The 23725-nt window shown below is 40.9% G+C and overlaps 1 protein-coding gene across 1 annotated transcript; it reads left to right on the top strand.

The window, feature by feature from the left end:
• FSTL3 (follistatin like 3) lies at nucleotides 1–22068 on the top strand. The gene is made up of 5 exons (XM_070936546.1): nucleotides 1–61; nucleotides 14459–14644; nucleotides 17028–17243; nucleotides 21600–21827; nucleotides 21981–22068. The coding sequence occupies exons 1-5, from the start codon at nucleotides 1–3 to the stop codon at nucleotides 22031–22033; spliced, it is 744 nt and encodes a 247-aa protein (XP_070792647.1). The 3' UTR covers nucleotides 22034–22068.
• Nucleotides 22069–23725: the final 1657 nt, after the last annotated feature.

Raw genomic sequence — 23725 nt, 5'->3', positions numbered from 1 at the left:
ATGAAAACCTATCTTGTGCTTTCAAGTTTGCTGTACCTGGCATCAGGAGACACTAACACAGGTAAGAACCTTGGAGACTGATATTTCCCTGCTCTCTCTCTTTTTCTCTGAGTATCGAGAACACCAAGGATACTGGGGAATTTCCCAAGACTCCCTCTTTGTCACCAAGTCTTCAAATTATTGGATCTTGAAGGGGGATCAGGAAAAAAGAGGACACACGAGCATGTGCAGAGGGCAGAATTCCCATATCAGGTGAAAATCAGAAGAGCTAGGTAATTCCGACTTGCTGCAGAAGAAGCATGGGTGCCCTTAAAAACTGCACTAATAAGTGAAAATTGAACTGACTTTAAATAAAGCTTTAACAATTTGTCTTTAACAAGACAAATTCCTTGTGTGTCCAATCACACTTGGCCCAATAAAAAATTCTATTCTATTCTATTCTATTCTATTCTATTCTATTCTATTCTAACCGTAGAGGGACAGGAACCAGAATTATATTTTTAATACTGAAGAGTTGAAATTTGTCTTAAATCCTGGCATGGTTGGGTTTGAAGAAGACATATAATATCTCTTTCTTATTAAGAATGAGTAGGGATTAGCTCTTGAGGGACTTTTAAAATTAATAATTGTCTTCATCTCAAGCTGCCAGTTCTGGATTGCAAAGTCTAGATGATCTCTAGTTTTCCCCTGTTTCTCTGCTACCAACTCGTGATTGTCTGAATATCGCGAACCCCAAAATGTATATACAGTAAAATAAGCTATACCAGTGTTTTTCAAGGAGGCAACTTGAAGATGTGTGGACTTTAACTCTCAAAATTCCCCTAGCTAGCATGATTCGAGTTCAAATTATACTATAGAGATGCACAAATTTATACTCACGTGCGCACCACTTCTACTCTGTAAGTCTGCATTAGATTTTGTACGTTTCTGAAGAGCCTGAAGAACATATCCAGAAGATTCTTATTAGCAAAAGGTTTATCTGACTTTTTTTCTTTTCTTTTTGCCGCCCACTTTCCTTTCATGTTCCGAATACCAAGGTATTTGGCTGTATTCACCCGATATGCTGTGCCTAATTCAATAATCAAATTAAATACATTGCACTATAATTCAGTATTAACTCTAGTTGCCGGCCATTCATACATCTTCCTCTCATTTAAAGGCACTGTTTTAAGGACATCATCATTCTTGTCTTGCTGTAGATTCTCACATTCTCAAACTGGCCTGAGATGAAAACAGCTACAGCATTGGGATTTAGGAAGAGGAGAACTATCTTAATCTATGGTGGCCAAAGATTAAAACTTTGCTGGCACGTTTTCCAATTTTATTAAAAGACCTACTCTTCCATGGGCTGCAGTTCACTTCATCAAAATGCATAAACTGGCTACCCAGATGAAGGACGTAGCCAATTTTGACCAGTTTAAATCCTCCATCCATCTAGCCTCTCTAAGCATCTGGTGAAGTGAACTACAGCCGGCAAAGTTTAGGCCTTTTCATAAAAATTGATTATTCTGGTGTTATCAGAGTTGTCTAGCTGCAAGGGCCCTTAATGTTTCTGTCTATGCATGGGTTTTAGCAGCGTGAGGGATCACCGTCCCATAGACCCTGGCCTGAACTTTAACTTCATGAGATGCTGTGGAAGGAGGAATATTATTTTTTTTTAATTTTAATATATTTATATCCCGCCTTTATTGTTATTTTTTTTTATAAATAACTCAAGCTGGCGAACATATCCAAACACACCTTCCTCCTCCTATTTGCCGCACAACAGCAACCCTGTGAAGTGGATTGGGCTGAGAGAGAGGGACTCACCCAAGGTTATCCAGCTGGTTTTCATAGCTAAAACAGGATTAGAACTCAAAGTCTCCCACTTTCTAATTTGGTGCTTTAACCACTAGACCAAAAGCAGTTCTCGAAGGGAGAGGAGGGATAAAGCTCTAGTCTTGATATGCAGAATGTATGCATTTCAATCCTTGCATTTCCATGTGAAAAAAAAAAAAAGATTAGGGAGTAGATGTGGGAGTCAGCTCCCTAGAACAGTGTTTTCTCAACCTTGGTCGCTTTAGGATATGTGTTGAAGCCCTACTGCCAAGGGAATTCTGGGAGTTTATTTATTTATTATTTATTTATTAATTTAATTTGTATACCGCCCTTCTCCAACAGGACTCAGGGCGGTGAACAGCCAGAATAAAACAGAACACACAAAATGTAAAAAACAATTTAAAAATAACTAAATATTTATGGCCGCAATTTAAAACAAACCCAATTAAAATCAATTTAAAATTAACCAAAAACTATGGGGTCAAGCCAGCCCGGCTAGGTGAAATAAATAAGTTTTTAGGGCCCGACAAAAAGTCCGGAGGTCTGGTATTGTACGTATCTCTGGGGGAAGGTTGTTCCAGAGGGCGGGCGCCGCCACAGAGAAGGCTCTCCCCCTGGGGGTCGCCAGCCGACACTGTTTGGCGGACGGCACCCTGAGGAGGCCCTCTCTGTGCGAGCGTACTGGCCGGTGGGAGGCTATTGGTGGCAGAAGGCGGTCTCGTAAGTACCCCGGCCCTAAGCCATGGAGCGCTTTAAAGGTGGTCACCAACACCTTGAAGCGCACCAGGAAGACCACCGGGAGCCAGTGCAGCTCGCGCAGGAGAGGTGTCACATGGGAGCGCCCCGTCCCTCCCATAATCCCCCGCGCGGCCACATTCTGGACCAGCTGGAGCTGGTCCAGATGTGTTGAAGTCCACACATCTTAAAGTGGTCCAAGTTGAGAAACACTAGAGAACAGCAACACTAAACATGAGGACCCAAAGGTCTCTCTTGTGTTATAAAGGGAAAAAGACAGGCAGTCCTCAACTTACGACCATTCGTTTAATGATCATTCAAAGTTATGGCGGCCTTGAAAAAATGTGACTTATTACCTGTCCTTGCATTTATGACCATCACAGCAGCCCCATGGCCATGTGATCGCGATTTGGATACTTGGCAATGGGCATGTATTTACAAAGGTTGCAGCATCACGGAGCCACATGAATGACATACGTGACCTTCCTAGCCAGCTTTTGACAAGCAAATCAATGAGGTAGCCAGATTCACTTAACAACCTTGGCAAAAAATATATATAAAGTTTGGTGTGACTCTCCTAACGACCACTTTACTTAGTGATGAATTTTATAGTCCTAATTGTGGTTATAAACTGAGAATTACCTGTAAAGGAAACATCTTCAAGGATTTCTTGAAGAATACCATATTTGGTTTCCTAGCGTAAAAATGGTTTGCCATTGCTTTTTTTATGAGGTGATTTCTTTCTCCACTAGCTTCAGCCGCTGGGTAATCTCTGATTTAGTACTAACCGTGCCTGACTCTCTTTATTTCCAAATCCAACCAGGTGCTGCCCCCTGCTGAGACATTTTTCGTGGAGTCTCTTTATTTTATTTTTTTATTAGTTTATAATATCAAATACAAAAATACAAATGAAAATAGGAGGAAAAGAGGGGAGGGAGAAGGGAAGGGAGAAGTGTAGGGAAAAGGGGAAAAAGAAAGGAAAAAAAGTGTTTCTTTTTTACTTTGATATAATAGCATAAACTAACCATTTCTATAACAACAAACCTATCTAATCGGTAAAACCCCAAATCAAAGTTTCATTTTTTTCCCCACCTCAAGCACAAAGTCCAGAAGTGGTTTCCAAGAAGAAAGAAAAGTAATTGTGTTGTTTTCTTTAATCAAAGCGGTCAATTTAGACGTCTCAGCTAACTTGGAATCTCTTTATTCTTATCCATGAGGGCTGGAAACTTAGGTCTAAGGAAAAGACTTCATAGAGGCAAAGCACTTGTTTCTCTATGTAAAAGGCCACGGTTTCAGTTCTAAGTATCTATAGCAGTATTTGCCAACATTGGCAATTTTGAGATATGTGGATTTCAACTCTCAAAATTCCCCAGCCAGTAGTGCTTTTCTGTTTCATATAAACTAGCTCATGACTTTCAGAGAAGAAAGATGGCTGATGTCTTTCTGGACAATCTCAAAATGCATTGCGGGGACATCATGTGGTAAATCAGTAAGTATCAGGCCAATGCAGCCTCAAGGAATAGCCAATACTCCAGAAGATAGGCTTAAGATACAGAAGGATCTTGACAGACTTGAACATTTGGGCGCTATCTAACAAAACGAAAAAAGTAAGGTTCTACATTTAGGCAAGAAAAACAAAATGCACAGGTACAGTATATGTGGTACCTTGCTCAATAGTAGTAACTGTGAGAGGGATCTTGGAGTCCTAGTGGACAACCATTTGAATATGAGCCAGCAGTGCTCAGCAGCTGCCAAAAAAGCCAACACAGTTCTGGGCTGCATAAACAGAGGGATAGAATCAAGATTACGTGAAGTGTTAATACCACTTTATAATGCCTTGGTAAGACCACACTTGGAATACTGCATCCAGTTTTGGTCGCCATGATGTAAAAAAGATGTTGAGACTCTAGAAAGAGTGCAGAGAAGAGCAACAAAGATGATTAGGGGACTGGAGGCTAAAACATATGAAGAAGGGTTGCAGGAACTCGGTATGTCTAGTTTAATGAAAAGAAGGACTAGGGGAGACATGATAGCAGTCTTCCAATGTCTCAGGGGCTGCCGCAAAGAAGAGGGAGTCAAGCTATTTTCCAAAGCACCTGAGGGCAGGACAAGAAGCAATGGATGGAAACTAATCAAGGAGAGGAGCAACCTAGAACTAAGGAGAAATGTCCTGACAGAACAATTAATCAGTGGAACAACTTGCCTCCAGAAGTTGTGAATGCTCCAACACTGGAAGTTTTTAAGAAGATGTTGGATAACCATTTGTCTGAAGTGGTGTAGGATTTCCTGCCTAAGCAGGGCGTTGGACTAGAAGACCTCCAAGGTCCCTTCCAATTCTGTTATTCTATTGCTAGGAGATAACTCCCCATATACAAGAAAAAATAAATTAAGCTGCTCCATGCTCTTTTTGTGAGTCTGAAATGTTTAACCCCAGAAGAGGATGCCCATCGTATCTCTGGGTGATGTAGCGTTCTAACATTTTCTCCAGCTAACCCATCTTGAAGATGGGTGGACTTCAGTTCCTAGAATCCCCCAGCCAGCATTCTGGGAATTGAAGTCCACCCATTTTCAAGTTGCCAAGATTGAGAAACACCAATTCAATCTATCTCTGTTGCACATCCATACCTGGATTGGAAAATTATGGAGCAATCTGATAAATTCAGCTGTCCCACTTTCTTCCTTCTTCTCTTGTTGATAAGGTGACTAAAGGTTAAAATGCTGTTTAAATCATAACCTGAATGCAGATCGATCATTTGGAATCTCCTGGTGCTTTTCTGTATGATTTATTGTTCTGAACTTTTCTTTTCTGGTCAATTTTGGCCAGAGACCAATCCTTTCTGTTTCCCTTGCCTCAAACTTTCTTGTTTCCTTCTGGCTTTCAATGAGATCCACAAAAATAGAGTTCTCCCTGTTCTGTTCCTAATTGAATTACTTCGGTGGGCGCTTCCAAATTATACTATAGGTAGAATTTTCCTACTGAGTGGATAATCTTAACACAAACTTTGAAATATCAATGGGATTGGAGGAAAAAAAAATTAGATTTTTCTGAAGGATCTCTTAAATCGGTGTTACTTTTCAGAGGATCTTATACCAAATCTGTCCACAATCCAAGATGATAGCTCCAACGGTCTGTGATTTATGAACAATTGTTTTGTGTCCGTTTGAAATTACGACGGACCTAATTTGGGGCTACTTACAACAAGATTCAAAATTCTGACATTCCCCCCCCCCCAAGGTCACATGACCAAGCTTTGGGCACTCGGCAACACGGCTCAATTTGTAGTCAATGCACGACTGATGAATGTCTAAAATCAGTGTTTACTTCTGGTTTTTGACAAAACTGTGCCCATAGCAAACCATTGGTTTGCTTAACAACTGTGGTGTTTGCTTAACGACCACAGTGGTCGCTTTACGACTACGGCATTCGCTTAATGACTACTGCAGAAAGGGTTATAAAATCAGGTCAATCACATGACTGATCCATTTTACATGGACAAATGTCATCCGGATTCTTTTCAAAAAAAGATTCTTTTTTTGAAAAAGCACCTTTGGGAACAATCATGATGGAAGGCTCCATTATGGTCATAAGTCCAGTATTACCTGTAGTGTCTGGTCACACAAGAAGTGCCTGTGAGAACTAATGCTTTGGTTACATCATGGTTTTCTCTATTTAGGACTGATCTTGGTTTGGATACAAACTACCTTACAGGAGGCACATTTTGATGCTACTATAGGGCAGGAGATTCTTTATTTATTTATTTATTTATTTATTTATTGGTTTGATTTATATGCCACCCTTCTCCGGAGATTCAGGGCGGCTTACAATGCGTTAAGCAATAGCCTTCATACTTTTGTATATTTATACAAAGTCAGCTTATTGCCCCCACAATCTGGGTCCTCATTTTACCTACTTTAGAAAGGATGGAAGGCTGAGTCAACCTTGAGCCTGGTGAGATTTGAACTTGCAGTAATTGCAGGCAGCTCATGTTAATAACAGTGCTTTAGTCTGCTGCGCTACCAGAGCTTATACAAAGTCAGCTTATTGCCCCCACAAACCGGGTCCTCATTTTACCTACCTCGAAAGGATGGAAGGCTGAGTCAACCTTGATGGCTTTTTAAAAAAAACTTAATTATAACATGGACTTTCCATAAAGGATGAGAGAATTAGTCTGACTAGGTGGCTCAGTGGCTAAGTCACTGAGCTTGTCGATCAGAAAGGTCGGCAGTTCAGCGGTTTGAATCCCTAGTACAGGTCTCTTGCGTGAGCAGGGGGTTGGACTAGATGGCCTCCAAGGTCCCTTCCAACTCTGTTACTGTATACTGTAATTCTGAGCCAAAATTTGAAATTCAGCACGGGCTGTGCAGATTTCAACACTGCTTGTTTGGGATGTTTCAGTGAAAATGTATTCCTCTCACCTCCCTTCCCGCCCACAGCCCGCCAAACTAATAATATATTTTTTGGGGTAAAAAAAAAAAATTATCTCCCTGAGACAGCATTCAAACTCCCAAACCAGGTGCAATCTTCAAAAGAAAAGGCCCGCTTTGAAGTCCAGGTTTTTTAATCTCTCCGCATAACTTTGTCTGTGAGCATTTTTTGCAAAGAGTTGCGCAAAAACCTGCCTCTTTGAAGGGAAGGTGGCAAATGAGCCGTCAACCTTGGCTTCCAGATGCTTGTTTTGTTTGGGGGGAAATTGCATTTGTATTTTTTTTTTTCTCCCATGCAACAACTCTAAAATTACAAATACTCTTGGCTTGAAGCCTTGTGTCTCCTGTAGTGGAAGAGTTTTGTTTCAAAGGCGCCCAGGTGTTCAATATTTTTTTTTTTTTTTGCTGCAAAGTTTGGAAGCTGAGAAGAATGGCTGAATGAGAAGGCGAAAGATTGATGGAATATTTGTCCTTTCAGAAAGGCATAAAGAGTGGAAAATTTCAAATGTAATGACACTTCTCCGGCCAAGAGAGAGCTTTGGAGACCACATCTGGAATCCAGCTACTTAACTTTACAAGTGAGACATTTCCTCTTTTACTTAAAAACAAATTAAGGACCACATTAGGGAGGTGAACTTCTAGCTGGTTTAACAAGACTATTTTGGATTTTTTTTTCCCAAAACTCTTTTGAGAAGCAGAGTAAGAATTCCAGTTCCTTCAACCCAAAGTAATATCCCAGCCCTCGCTTCCTTTATCTAGCAGGGAAGTTCATAACTTCACTGGAACAAAAGATCAAATAAATATATATCCATAAGGAATGTTATCTTGGAAAACAAGACAAAAATGTCTGTAATCCTTAGCTCTTCTCAAATAAAAAACAAATGCTAAGCTAGGTTTACTATTATTGGTTAACATGCTATAGTATACAAATGGAACCTCCTTATTTAGAATCAGTCCACTTCTGAATATCAGCGGCTGGCAATATAGATAGTCCTCGATTTATGACCACAATTGGGAGCAGAGTTTCTGTTGTTAAGCAAGGTGGTTTTTAAGTGAGTCATGCCCAATTTTATGATCTGTTTTGTCATAGTGGTTAAGTGAATCACTGCAATTGTTCAGTGACTCATGCAGTTGTTAAACAAATCCAGCCTCCCCCCATTGACTTTGTTGGTTAGAATTTGGCTGGGGAGCTCGCAAATGGTGATCATATGACTCCAAGATGCTGGAATCATCCTAAATATATTCTGGCTGTTAAGTGCCTAAATTTTGATCTCATGACTATGGAGATGCTGTAATGGTTGTAAGTGCAAGGTGATAAGTCACCTTTTTCAGTGCCTTTGACACTTTAAACAGTCACTAAATGAATGGTTGTAAATCAAGGACTAACTGTAAACAGGAGAGATTGGTGAACGAATGGAAAACTTGGTACTGCAAACAGGAGGCAAGCATCTTGATCTACCAAGACTGTTTACAGAGGATATTCTCAAATAAACTGCTAATGTAGCATGCACTGCTCAAACTTATGTTTGTTTGATTGTATGATACAGGGAAATAGCTCACCTTAAAAGACATATCCACATACAGGTAGTCCTCAATTTACGACCACAATTCAGCCCACAATTTCTGTTTCTAAGGTAGGAGAATTTTGCCCCATTTTATGACCTTTCTTGCCACAGTTGTTATGGGAATCACTGCAGTTCTTAAATTAGTAACACAATTGTTAAGTGAATCTGGCTTCCCCATTGACTTTGCTCATCAGAAGGTTGCAAGAGAGGATCACATGACCTCGGGACACTGCAACCGTCATAAATATGAACCAGTTGCCAAGCGTCTGAATTTTGATCACAAGATCATGGGAATGTTGCAACGGTCATAAATGTGGAAAATGGTCATAACTCACTTTTTTCAATGCCATTCAGAGGTGGTATTCAGCAGATTCTGACCAGTTCTGGAGAACCGTTAGCGGAAACTTTGAGTAGTTCAGAGAACCGGTAAATACCACCTCTGACTGGCCCCGCCCCCATCCATTCTCTGCCTCCCGAGTCCCAGCTGATTGGGAGGAAATGGGGATTTTGCAGTAACCTTCCCCTGCAGTGGGGAGGGAATGGAGATTTTAGAGAATCCTTCCCCTGCCACTCCCACAAGGCACGCCTACCAAGCCACGTCCACAGAACCGGTAGTAAAAAAATTTGAATCCCACCACTGATGCCGTTGTAAGTTTGAGCAGTCACTAAGTGAACCATTGTAAGTGGAGGACCACCAGTAGCTCTGAATAGGTTACTCCGACTGGCAGTCAACTCTTCTTGGTCTCCTTTCCTTTCCTCTCCTCGTCTCCCACCCCACCCCTTTTCTTTCCACCTGGAAAACAGAATAAAAATGCAACTGTTGAGTTTTTGGAGTTCTCAGAATTTGGTTGTTTTGTTGAAACCATTTCGCCACCAAACTAAGTAACAACATCAGTATCAGTGGTTGGTTTCAAAAAAATTTACTACTTCTGTGGGCGTGGCTTGGTGGGCATGGCAGGGGAAGGGTACTGTAAAATCTCCATTCCCACCCCACTCCAGGAGAAGGTTACTGCAAAATCCCCATTTCCTCCCGATCAGCTGGAACTTGGGAGGCAGAGAATAGATGGGGGCGGGCCCAGTCAGAATTTTTACTACTGGTTCTCCGAACTACTCAAAATTTCCGCTACCAGTTCTCCAGAACTGGTCAGAACCTGCTGAAACCCACCTCTGATCAGGATGCAGTGTAATGATGGCAACAGCTAGAAAACATTACAGGAAGATTACCAGATTAGTAGTCTATGATGGTGAAAAAAATCAGGAGGAATCTGGTAGCACCTTTCCCGACTAATAAATTTCATTGCCTCATCAACCTTTGTGAGCAGCAGCTCACTTCATCTAATGGGTTAAAAAATTATACCTTTTAATAACATCGATCCCTTTGAAGAGATCCTTCTGATTCTGATTTTGAGAACCCAGCAACGGCAAAGATTCGCTACTATTGGAAAAATGTAACCTTCCAGATATAAATCATACAGCCTATCCCTGAAACAAGTTTTGAGACTTGTCGATTTCAGCTCCCAGAATTCCCCAACCAATATGGCTGACTGGGGAATTCTGGGAGCTGAAGTCCACATGCCTTAAAATTGTCAAGATTGAACAACCCTGAATTGAAGCAGTAAGAAGGTGGATTCAGTGCAGTTTACAGTGAAGTTAGCACACATATGGTACATTCAGACTCTCATGCGATCCAAACTTGTGTTTAGTTTCTAATTCAAGTGTAACCAGACCCTACATGCTTGGCAAGGAATAAGTGTGATGCCCATGGCAAAAAGGAAATTAAATAGGAAGCCAACGTATTTTAAAAATGCTTTTATATGTTTGTATATTTTTTAAAGCTTGATTTAATTGGATTGTTTTTACCAGCTGTGAGCTGCCTAAGTTGCTTAGATGAAATGGGTAGCCATACAAATTCAAATAACCGGCCGCTATGATTTATGTATGTACATAATAATGTATATATATCAAGAAGGATTTGATAGGTGGATAAAAATGCTAACATCCAGTCTGAACATCTGGCCGACTGTGTGATGAACCTTAATACATTTAATTGTATTGTATATGTATCCTGTTTCCCCGAAAATAAGACCCAACCGGAAAATAAGCCCTAGCATGATTTTTCAGGATGCTCGTAATATAAGCCCTACCCCCAAAATAAGCCCTAATTAAGATTGTCAGCCTGATGGATGCATTTAGTACCATATTTCCCCTGAAATAAGACCTAACTAGAAAATAAGCCCTAAAGTGTCATTTGGAGCAAAAATTAATATAAGATCCGGTCTTATTTTCGGGGAAACACGGTATATAGAAAATTGTAGATGCATATGATAATTATAATACATTTGTGTATCCCAGTTGCAATGCCAAATCTAGGATAAACATTTGGCTGGCTATGCAACCAACAACAATAATTATTATTATAATTGGCATGCTGGATGGCATACCCAAAAAAATCTTGGATGGCATGTAGAAAATCTGCACATTGACAAAATTTCCAACTGTCACATGGCTTGGATCAACACATATACTATGCTGATACATTACGACATCCTAGATTTTTGATGAAGAACTTGATTCGTATGAAGGCCAACACAAATTAAAGAACTAGCAGCTGCGATTTCACATTATGGTGTATATAATAATCATCAATACATAATAGTACAAATTATCAGGCAGTAGCAACTTGCAAGGGTACCATCCTCAGCCACAAAAACTATCTGGTCATACATTCAACAATTATTTTCTCTTTTTTTTAGCTAGCCAACCTACTTCTCTCCTTGAACTACATCTAGTCCTCGACTTATGACCACAATTAAGCCCAAAATTTATGTTGCTAAGCGAGATATTTGTTAAGTGAGCTTTGCCACATTTTATAACCTTGCTAGTCAACTGACAAGTGTCTGAATTTTAATCATATGCTCAGGATGGGGATGCTGCAATGGTCGTAAGTGTGAAAAACTGTCATAAGTCACTATTTTCAGTGCTGTTGTAACTTTGAACAGTCAGTAAACAAACTGTTGTAAATTGAGGCCTACCTATATTCAGCTGGTGAGCTTGCTAGTCCCCATGGGACTTACAAATGATGAAATAATGTGTAAATCAAGAGAGAGAGAGAGAGTCTGTTGGTGGTTAAGCGGAGGAAGCTGCTGTACAACCTGGCAGGCTGTCCATCCATCTGGCTGGCACATTTGGCTCTGGGTCCCAAATCGTGCAAGGCCGCTCTGTGAACTATTAACAACCGGCCACGGTTGGATTTAAAAGATTATAGGCGAAGCTGAAGGAATCCACCTTTGCTACGATGGGGATTCCACCATCTTGCCTCCCGGCCATACTCAGAGTCGACTATTTTTGGTGGAAAAGCTGAAGAACGTGGGAGCGTCTGGTGCAGTGAGACGGAAATTGCAGAGAACTCTCTTGTAAGAAATGAGTGATTAGTTCACGAGATTAAGAAACAAACAGCCTTTTGAGTTGGCTGCCAGCTGGCTGGCTGTGACTGGGTCGAGTAGCTTTCGGGCGGGTGTTGGTGGGGGAGAAATTGTGTTTCCCTCCAGAGTGGAAAGAAACAGCGGATCAAGAGTCCCAGACAGACCTCCCACGGTCCCTTCCTTGCTCTTCCCTCGCCTAAGCCACCCACCCACTCCTTTTCCAGTTTGTCAAAACTTCTCCCTTTTGGGAGCAAAACAAAGCTGGTCTGTCTGGATGCCCTGTCTAAACCAGGATGCTCAGCCCCGAGGAGACTGGGCTGACCTTGGAATTACTAAAGTTCAACCCAGGAGCTTGTTGAGGCCCTGAGACCAGAATACATGATCTGCAGAGGTCAATGAGGCCATCAGGCACAAACTTTCCATTCTCAGTTTTGAGGCCTATCTAGCCAAGTTGGGCTATGATGTGTGATTTGTGTCCGCAGTGAAATCCTCCAAGGTCTGCTACTGGTTTGCTTTGCACATGCATGTGCGGTGCTTGCCAGATGTGCATTTTACGCGCAAGCGCACCGCAGGTGCTACTACGCAGCGCTGAAAAAGAAGGCTTAAGAAGCCTTTTCTAAGGTAAGTAGAACAGTGAGGGCAGGGGGAACAGCTCTGCCGCGCGATTTAGATTTGCTTTAGATGTCATAAATCATGATCATGTGACTGCGGGATGCTGCACACAGCCTTAACGTGGGCTGGTTGCTGAGCAGCCAAAAAGCAATCATGTGACTATGGGAAAGCATCGGAAATTAGAATCTAGGTCATAAGCAGCCTTGGGAAGGCCCGTTGTTACTTTGAATGGTCACTAAATGACCAATCTCAAGTCATGGACTACCTGTAGTAGCACACCTGCTGGAAGAATGAAGGTTAGAATTGAATTAACCAGAGGAATGGGAAACAGGTATGGACTGAAATTTGTTAGATAAGTGATCCCACGTTACAGATTTAGACCATGCTGTTTCTCTTATATTTTTATGTTTTAAAAAATACAGATAGTCCTCAATATACAACCATTCGCTTAATGACCTTTCGAAGTTACAACAGCACTGAAAAAATGACTTATGACCGTTTTTCGCACGTACGACCATTGCAGCATCCCCATAGTCACGTGATTAAAGTTGGGATGTTGGGCCACTGATTCATATTTATAGCGGTTGCCATGTCCTGTGGTCATGTGATTCCCCTTTAGCGACCTTCTGACAAGCAAAGCCAATAGGGAAGCCTCATTCACTTGACAATGATGTTACTAACTTTAATTGCAGTGATTCACTTAACAACTGTGGTAAGAAAGGTTGTAAAATGAGGCAAAACTTACTTAATAATTGGCTCACTTAGCAACATAAATATTGGGCTCAATTGTGGTCCTAAATCGAGGACTATCTGTATATGATAAGGAATCAATTATCTATATCTGACTGGTTCAGCTTTTTAAAATGCTGCAGTGTTTCTCAACTTTAGCAATTTTAAGGTGTATGGACTTCAACAATTGTAAACTCACATTTAAAGTTGCCAAGGGTGTGCAACATCGGAATACACATATAAAAATACTTCTGGATTACAATATTCAGAAGCTCAGCAATATAGAAAGCTAATTGGAACCATTCCATCATTCTATCTGGAGACTGACTTTAAGCAAGCATTTTTTATACCTATTGATCCTTTTACTGAAAATAAACTAGAATTACCATGTCTGGATGGCAAATATCTGGACTATTCTAATTTGGAGGCATCATCTAGCTGTCATGGAAATATTTGCCATTCAGACATGATCCTCAAATTGCAGAAATCATTACTATTAATGATAGTCTCCGGAGTTACAAAAGCAATATTTTACTAGATCAACACTGGATTTCATACAAACAGCACTGCCAGTAGCTTACCTAAATATAAGCAAGAATTTTTGATGCAAATTGTATATCTGTTGTACACGAATTACCAGTAAAACATATTTTCTGTAGGCATTTTTAGATCCTTTTTGTTTTATATGGAACTGCTTTACAATGTTTGGAGAACTGTGGAAAATGAAGATTAATTTCATTCTAATCAATAGATAAACTTAGAAAGTATGTTAGGTAGAGATATGTTAAATGCAAAGCAAACATCTTTATATGTTTCCTTCTTTTGATATATCTATATTTAATTTTGTGTAGTTCTCCACATTTCTGCTTTGTTGCAGATCCTTTTCTCAGTCCAAATTTATTTATTTGTTTAAAACATTAATATAGCGCCCATTTTCTTTCTTTCTTTCTTTCTTTCTTTCTTTCTTTCTTTCTTTCTTTCTTTCTTTCTTTCTTTCTTTCTTTCTTTCTTCCTTCCTTCCTTCCTTCCTTCCTTCCTTCCTTCCATTCATTCTAACTTTTGAACTTTTGAATTAATTTGTTTTTTATTTACAAAAAAAAAACCTTTAATAAAAAAGAGGGAATTCTCAGTTGTCCCCCTTTCTCCCTACAGGTGGGATCTGCTGGTTACAGCAAGGACGGGAAGCCAAGTGTACGATGATTCTCCAGATGGGGGTCACTTGGGAAGACTGTTGTGGCAACGGAAACACGGACATGGCCTGGTCAAATTACTCACACCCAGACAACAAGATCGGCCTTCTTAGGATCTTGGGCCTTGTGAGCTGCCACCCCTGCAAAGGTAGAAGGTTTTGTAACTTGTTTTAAGCACTAACTCCTAACTGGTCCTATGAAGCCAACAGCGATCTCTCCTAAACTGAAAAGTCCCAGATTTACTTATTACAATGTTCTTTCCTTTGCTTCAGGATTCTAGGCTCTTCCTTTAAATGACGAATATCCCAGAATGTTGCTGTAGACCAGTGTTTCTCAACATTAACAACTTTGAAACATGTACACTTCAATTTCCCTAATCTCCAGCCAACAAGTAATAGTCTCTACAAATAATGCTTGCTTAATGACTGCTCCATTAGTGACCATTTGAAGTTATGACAAACCCTGTATTTACAACCCAAATTTTGAAATCCTGATGGTCACAGACACACATTCCTGTGATCATGTGATCACATTTTCGGTGCTTGGCAACCGACTTATATTACTGCTGTTTGCAGCATCCCACAGTCATGTGACCACGATTTTTGGCATTTTTACTGGTTCCTGGTTCTGGTTTTCGGCAAAAACAATGCCCATTGGGTATAATTGTTTGTGACGGTTGCATTGTCCTGAGGTCATATAATCACCTTTTGGGACCTTCTGACAAGCAAAGTCAATGGGGAAACCCAGATTCCCTTAACAACCATGTTACTGATTTAACACCTGCCGGGATTCGCTTGACAACTGTGGCCAGAAAAGGTCATAAAACGGGGCAACACTCACGGGGCAAAATTATGGGCTCAATTGTGGTCATAAATCGAGGATTACCTGTAGGACTTCCATGGAGGGGTGCAATCTACCCCGCCACTTTCCCACCTTCCTCACTTTTCTCTCCCCCACTCCCCAGATCGATTGTCTGGCCAAGATAGGAAAGGCACCTTCAGACTTCAGAGATTCTCCTTTCGACTTCGTCCCCGTAAACCTCATGCAAATTTTTTTAAAAAATTAAAAACGGTACAGCCTCAACTTGGTTGCCGGCCAACATTCTCCCAGACTTCCAGAAAGGCCCACACACGTCTGCTCCAGACTTCTGCGCTTTGGGGGGGATGAGTTTTGCACACCTCGCCCGCCTGCTTTGAACCCCGCCAGACAGTTTTTGCCCGGGGGTCCCCCAGTCACACAATGTACCCATTTGTCTCCCTCCTCCCCTTGTAGCCCAAAGAGGCATATTTCCCTCGTCCCCTGACTCCTGTTTCCCCAGACAGTTTTTCTCTGACTTGTTGTTTGTTCTTGTTTTTTATGTCACGGAAGCTCGGTGCGAAACAGGGAAGCCCATTGTCTGATAAAAGCTTTCTCTCTAGGATCCTTTCCAGCCGACGTGACTCTCCTTCTTTTAGACCCCTCTGGCAAAATACAGTTTCCCCGCAATTGTCTGATCGTGCAGACACATCTTTGCAATTTGGGGGTCCTCCTTTGACACGGCTGGGTGGTAATGGAGGGTTTTGCCTGCATTTGGATGTGTTGGAAAGCATATTGTGGACCTGAGAATGGCCCTGGTGCAGCTACCGGAGGAGGCAGAACTGGTCCAGTGGACAACGGTCAGCCTGTTGGTGGCTGGTCATTAGTGCAAATTTGTCAAGTATGATGGGCTTGAACCTGGACCAGGAAAACCTGGGTGCAGATCCTTATGTGAATGTGGAAAATATCAGCTGCTGTTTTGTTTCCTTCTGAATTCAGAGGGAGGGAGGGAGGGAGGAAGGGAGAGATGTACACCCGAGCTATAGATACTTGCCACTATTGCACACATACCCATATATATATAATTTATAGAATAGAAAATAGAAAATAGAATAGAATAGAAAATAAAATAAAATAGAATATAGAATAGAATATAGAACAAAGCATAGCATAGCATAGCATAGCATAGCATAGCATAGCATAGCATAGCATAGCATAGCATAGAACAGAATAGAATAGAATTCTTTATTGGTCAAATGTGATTTGACACACAAGGAATATTATTTATAGTAGAATATTATATTATAATTTATTATATTATAATTTGTTTTTGTTTTTGTTTTTGTTTTGATTTATATGCCACCCTTCTCCGGAGATTCAGGACGGCTTACAATGCATTAAGCAATAGCCTTCATACTTTTGTATATTTTATACAAAGTCAGCTTATTGCCCCCACAAACCGGGTCCTCATTTTAACTACCTTAGAAAGGATGGAAGGCTGAGTCAACCTTGAGACTGGTGAGAATTGAACTCGCAGTAATTGCAGGCAGCTGGAAGCTAAATACTACCTTTAACAGTAGCATTAGTCTGCTGCGCCACTCAGGCTCCTTTGTAAAGGAATATTATTTATAAAGAAAGCAACACAAACGATTTGTCCTTCTCCACTTTCTGAGATGCTCCCTGATTTATACTTCTTCTAACAATGGCTGACCCTTTGTTTTTATTTCTTCACCCAGAGTCCTGTGAAGGGGTGGACTGTGGAGCAGGCAAAGTTTGCAAAATGAAGCATAGACGCCCGCAGTGTGTCTGTGCTCCCGATTGCTCCAACCTTCCCAGGAAGCTTCAAGTGTGCGGCTCCAACGGTTTCACCTACCAAGATGAATGTGAGCTTCTCATGGCCAAATGCAAAGGGCAGCCTGACTTGGAGGTCATGTACCAAGGACAATGCAAAAGTGAGTGGTGCTTCTCTTCCATGGGTGTTTCTGATCTCCAGGCAGAGAACTTGAACTGTGGAGTCCTTGGTGGTCTCTGAGCCTGGTGGTGATGCCTTGCAGAGCATCACTGATGACGTTACCTAGTTGGGTAATAAAACGACTACAAGTAGTCCTTGACTTACGACCACAACTGAGCCCAAAGTTTCTGTTGCTGAGTGAGACAGTTGTTAAGTGAATTTTGCCCCCTTTTACAGCCTTCCTTGCCTCAGTGGTTAAGTGAATCACTGCAGTTGTTAAGTCAGTAACACGGTTGTTACTTACTAATCTGGCTCCCCCATTGACTTTGCTTGTTAGAAGGTCTGAAAAGGGGATCATATGACCCCAGGACACTTCAACTGTCATAAATATGAAGCAGTTGCCAAGCGTCTGAATTTTGATCATAGAATAGAATAGAATAGAATAGAATAGAGTAGAGTAGAGTAGAGTAGAGTAGAGTAGAGTAGAGTAGAGTAGAGTAGAGTAGAGTAGAGTAGCGTAGCGTAGCGTAGCATAGCATAGCATAGCATAGCATAGCATAGCATAGCATAGCATAGCATAGAATAGAATAGAATAGAATTCTTTATTGGCCAATTGTGGACACACAAGGAATTTGTCTCCTGTGCATAAGTTCTCAGTGTACATACAAACAAGTGATAAATCATGATCATATCATAAAAATACATTCATCACGAAACATAAGATACAACACTTAGTGATAGTCATACGATACTAAAAAAGCAATCAACATAAATCACACTAGGATACTAAATAAAACAATGTAAATCGTAAGATACAAGCAACAAAGTTGTAGTCAAAAGAAGATAAAAAGATAGGCCCGTGATGGCGAACCTATGGCACGCGTGCCAGAGGTGGCACGCAGATCCCTCTCTGTGGGCACGCACTCCATCACCAGCTGATCTTATGGTTTCCGGCGTGCCAGCCAACTGGTCTTCGTGGGCGCTGGAGCACCAGAAAATGGCCTGAAAACAGCCCGAAAAATGGCTAAAAAACAGGCTGTTTTTCGGGCCGTTTTCTGGGCCATTTTCAGGTCGTTTTGGGGGCATTTTTTGGGCCATTTTCAAGCTGTTTTTTGGGCTGTTTTCAGGCCGTTTTTTGGGCCGTTTTCAGGTCGGCCCAAAAAATAGCCTGAAGATGGCCTGAAAATGGCCAAAACGGCTAAAAAAACAGGCATGCATGTGCCGGGCAGCTGGTTTTCAGGTTTCCGGCCCTCCGGCACACACACATGCATACACATGCATGCATGTTCCGGTTTGGGCACTCAGTGCCGAAAATGTTCGCCATCACTGAGATAGGCAATAGGAAAGATGAGAAGAATAATAGTAATACAGCCTTACTAGATAGTTTGACAGCGTTGTGAGAATTAGTTATTTAGCAGAGTGATGGCATGGGAAAAAAACTATCCTTTTGTCTAGTTGTTCTAACGTGCAACTTCCTATAGTGTCATTTTGAGGGAAAAAGTTGAAACAATTTATGACCAGGATGTGAGGGGTCTGTAATATTTTCACTGCCCTCTTTCTGAATCGTGTTTGTTTACTGCACGATCCTTACTTACTGTTGTAAGTATGAAAAACGGTCATAAGTTACTTTTTTCAGTACTGTCACTAAAGAAATGGTTGTAAGTTGAGGACTCCCTGTACAAGAAAACAACCAAGCTCAGAGAGCACCAAGGACCCCACAGTTCAACCCTGAGCTACATGTATTCTTTCCTATTAGAGATCTCGAAATCACACATTTATTTATTAGATTTGATCCCGGCTTTGTTATTTTTATAAATAATTCAAGGTGGCCAACATACACACAGTCTTCAATTTACCACCAGTCACTCAATGACTGTTCCAAGTAATGATGGACACCCCCCCCCCCAAAAGTACTTATGTCATGGATGCTAAATTCTGATGCCTTAATCCCACCCCACAGTTGTCGCCAAAAGCATCCATTGAGGACAATGTGTTCGCTTAATTACCATGATGTTCACTTAACAACTGACACAAAAAATGTCATAAATTCAGACTGGTCATGAGGGTACCTCTATTTACGATCATCAACATATATGATAGAAATTTTGAGCTCCACTGCGGTCATAAATTGAGGTTTACTTATAATGTTCCTGTTGCGACCTAGGCTTCTTGAGTCATTAAAACACACGAGTAGTCCCAAAAACCTCTTTTATTGCAACAGCTGTGAATTACGTTCATTCACAGCTAAGTTCCAATTAGTTGCAAAAAGTCCTTCGGGAGAAGTCCTTCAGGATAATCACCAACCTTTATCTCCCTTGACACACTGCCAAAGACCTACTTGGCAAAGCCACATGGAGTCCAAAATCAAACAGAGATGCCGACTAGGAACAGAATTAACAACATTGCTTTCCTACAAAGGCCTCACGTGCCTTTGCTTCTGTTTTAAGCCTCCTGTTCCTCTGCCTCTCTGCTGTTTGACTCGGGGGGCTCCAGTCCAGAGTCCGCACTTCACTCCCAGATGGCCCTGGCCCCATCTCTGTCTCCAACGCAGAGCCCTCATCCGGGCCTTCCCCAGACTCCAGGACTGGCCCATTGTCCTCCCCAGCCTCCTCACTGTCCGACTCCACTGCCAGCTCCGCAGGCTGCTGGCGGACCATAATAGTTCTTTCCTATTCCAATTTTCCTCAGAACAACCCTGTGAGGTGAGTTGGGCTGAGGAACAGTGACTGGCCCAAGATCACCCAGCCAGCTTTGATACCTAGGGCGGGACTAGAACTCACAGTCTCCTGGCTGCAGACTGGTAGCTAAACCACTAATTAAACTGGCTCTCAATACATTGGCCACATTCAAACCATGTGTATAACCTGGTTTCTGACTACAACCCATTTTTCTAAGTTGACAGAGCTTAAGCCCCTAAGACAACCTGACAAATTAAATCTGCAGAACAGACTGATCCACAAATATCTAACCGTGATTCACCATATTTTAATGTATTCACTAGATTTTGACCTGATCTGATTAAACACTGGCCACATGAAGCTTCTGTGTACCCATTTGTGATTACTTTGACATCCACATAAGGGTAAAACTTCTGAATAATATCCTGTGTGTTGAGCAATAAGTGAAGAGTTTGCTTCTAGTTAATTTTGCACAAAATAAATATCTAAAAATAAGACTTTGTGTGTAAAAAGGAGGGTATTAATTTTATTTCCTGGAACTTTTGTTTTGGGGAGTATCACACAATGCTTCACAATACCTTTCACTTGGGCCAAAAACACTATAAAATGAATCGGTTTCTGGCGTAATATTTTTTCCTTGACACGTAGTTTTCTTTAAAAACGAGGGTCGTCAGAAAATGGAAAATGCCTGAGATTTTTGTCTGTACGCTAAACTAAAGTGACAGTGTCTTTGGTCTTCTTTGGTGGAAATTCTATTATAAAAAGTGCCCTGGAGAATGCATGGTCATATAATTAAACGGGATAAATTCCTACATTTATGACATTTAAAGAGCCTGCCTGAACCAGATGTCTTTAAAAGGGATATTAAAAGATGAGTGAAGTCTCCAGATCAGTGATTCTCAACCTTAGTAAGTTTAAGATAGATGGACTTCAACTTCCAGAATTCCCCAGCCAACATGTAGTCCATCCACCTTAAAGTCAAGGTTGAGAAAAACTTCAGATGAAGGAGAGTCTTAATATCACATAATAGGATCAACAAGGAGGATATTGCCCTCATGCTATTTTTGATTCTTTGCGAGAGAATAGAATAGAATGGAATGGAATGGAACGGAACGGAACAGTGGAGTGGAGTGGAGTGGAGTGGAATGGAATGGAATGGAATGGAATGGAATGGAATGGAATGGAATAGAATAGAATAGAATAGAATAGAATAGAATAGAATAGAATAGAATAGAATAGAATAGAATAGAATAGAATAATTTTATTGTCACTTTGAATGTACACTAAGTGGCATACATTAAAATGAAATTTTGTTACATACAGCTCTCAAAGGGTCACCACCTCCAATATACACTACAAAACCATGATAGAATAAACAAAAAAATAAATAAATACAAAATTAAGCATATACCTGCATATATTATATGACACAGAGAAACAACCCAGTCTAGTTCTGATGTATACATGTACATGGCGAGAAAAATGAATCTTGCAAGCTTATCAAATGGATGGCCTCGTCCGAAATTTTATTATTTTATTATTTCGATTTATATAGCCACTCATCCCAATACCATGACTCCGGGCATCCTTCTACTGTGTTCCATGGGAACGAAAGGAACCTCCATGTCAAGAAATGGTCTACCTCCCAAGGTTGATTTCAATGTCTTTCTTTGCAACAGAATCTTGCTCCAGTGTGGTCTGCCCAGGAACTCACACCTGCGTGGTGGACCAGACCGGGAGTGCCCATTGTGTGATGTGTCGCGTTGAACCCTGTCCAGACCCCACCAGCCTAGACCACACAATCTGTGGGAACAACAATGTGACCTACCCTTCTACTTGCCACCTACGACGAGCCACCTGCTATTTCGGTCAATCCATAGGGATCCGGCATTACGGAAGGTGTACATGTAAGTCTGGCTTCGATGGGGGAAACCTAGCATAGCATGAGTGAGTTAGTTTGCACCAAACGGCTGGAGATCTTGTCGTTTCAGGGTAGCCATTGGGTGGTTGGGTCAAAAATGACTAAAAAGGATTAATTTGTTCTTTCTTTCCTTCCGCAGTTGTGAATAAAAATGCCTTGGACACAGATGATGCTGAAGAGAACTACATCTGAAAATCTATTTTGGGGTGATTTGTCCAATTCCTAACATTCAGGGGCATTATCTGTAATAATGTGCAGACTGTACATTATATACCTGGTATTTATTAAAACCAAAAGGAAAAAAAAATCTTATTTATATAAATAGAAATCAATGTAACCTAGACATATCTGCATTTCGATTCTCGAGTCATAGTTTGTACCAAGGGTATCCGGAAAGAGGGTCAAAAAAGTCAAGATGGTGGCAAGGACCAAGCAATCGTAGCCCCACCCATTTAAAAAGAGGTGGGGCTTCGATCTCTCCGTCGCTGCCACCATTTTGAATTTTTTAGTCCTGTTTCTAACAGATCTCCAAACCCTTTTCACAAAGATTTTCCTCCAAAAGGGAGAAAAGTTTTCTTCCGTTGTTCTAAGGAAAATCCATTTTTATCATTTCAAAAGACTGCAAGTTTGCTTCATTCAAAATCAGGCCAATCTTCTCTCTAGAACTCCCTAAAATATTTTATTTGTCTGTTTTCTTTACCTTTATTTTGTCTTTGTGTATATATAGTCTTGCTGTTTATTGCTGCATATAGCCTCGTTCCCAAAACTCCCAGCCTCCCTCACTGCCTCATTCAACCCTCCTCTATCCGAACTTTCTGCTTCAACAAGACTTCAATAATAGTTCTCTTCTGATTTAATCAAATATTCCTTTTTGATTCCTCTGTCTCCTTGGGGACGAACATAACAGGTAGTCCTTGACTTACAACCCATTCATTTAGTGACCAAAGTTATAACGACACTGAACAAAGTGATTTATGACCAGTTCTCACTCTTATGACCATTGCAGCATCCCCAGGGTCATACGATCAAAATTCAGGAGTTCGGCAGCTATCATATATTTACAATAATTGTAACATCCTGGGGTCATGTGATCGCCATATGTGACCTTCCCACCTAGCTTCTGGCAACGGGAGAATCTGGATTTGCTTAACAACCGCAAGAATCACTTAACAATTTTTATAACAACTGTGGCAGGAAAAGGTTGCCACAGGTGTGACTCGCATAACGACCATCTTGCATAGCAATGGAAATTTGGTCCCCATTGTGGTCGTAAGTCGAGAACTACCTCTATAGTCTTATACGTCTCCATTCTGAAAATTGGAAAGCTTATAAATATTCCAAGTAACAGGAGTTCGTCGTGTAAATAGGGTATGTGTGTGTAATTGGGAGGTATCATGCTGATGATAGCCAGTTTTCAATCAATTTTATCTATATATCCATTTTAAATTCGTCATCTGCTTTACTGTGTGTTGTAAAATGTGTACATAGCCTCCTTTCACTGACAGCACGATCTTCCAGAAGTATTATTCTTTTTCTTTATGTGTTTAAAATAGTCGATTTCTCAATTTTTGTATGCTCGAGTCCCTGATTTTTTATTTTTGGGTTCTTTCAAGTCAGTCTTGACTCTGCCGATACCTAGACAAGTCTCTACATTTTCCTTGGAAAAATTTCAAAAGTGGTTTGCCATTGCCTTCTTCTTAGGGCTCAATTAGAATGACTGGCCCAAGTTTGCCCAGCTGGCTTTTTTGTCTAAAGTGGGAGTAGAACTCTTGGTTTCTAGCCTGGTACCTTAACAGGTAGATCAAACTGGCTATCTGATATTTTTTACACCTCTTCATTTATCAGATGTAACTCTAGAATAGGCGTGTCCAACTTTGACAAATT

This window comes from Pituophis catenifer, unplaced genomic scaffold, assembly GCF_029215685.1.
Source record: "Pituophis catenifer annectens isolate HBS135680 unplaced genomic scaffold, rPitCat1.0.hap2 SCAF_1, whole genome shotgun sequence".
NCBI classification, from domain to species: domain Eukaryota; kingdom Metazoa; phylum Chordata; class Lepidosauria; order Squamata; family Colubridae; genus Pituophis; species Pituophis catenifer.
The sequence above is the reverse complement of the archived record's forward strand: the minus strand, read 5'-3'. Positions and strand labels throughout refer to the sequence as shown.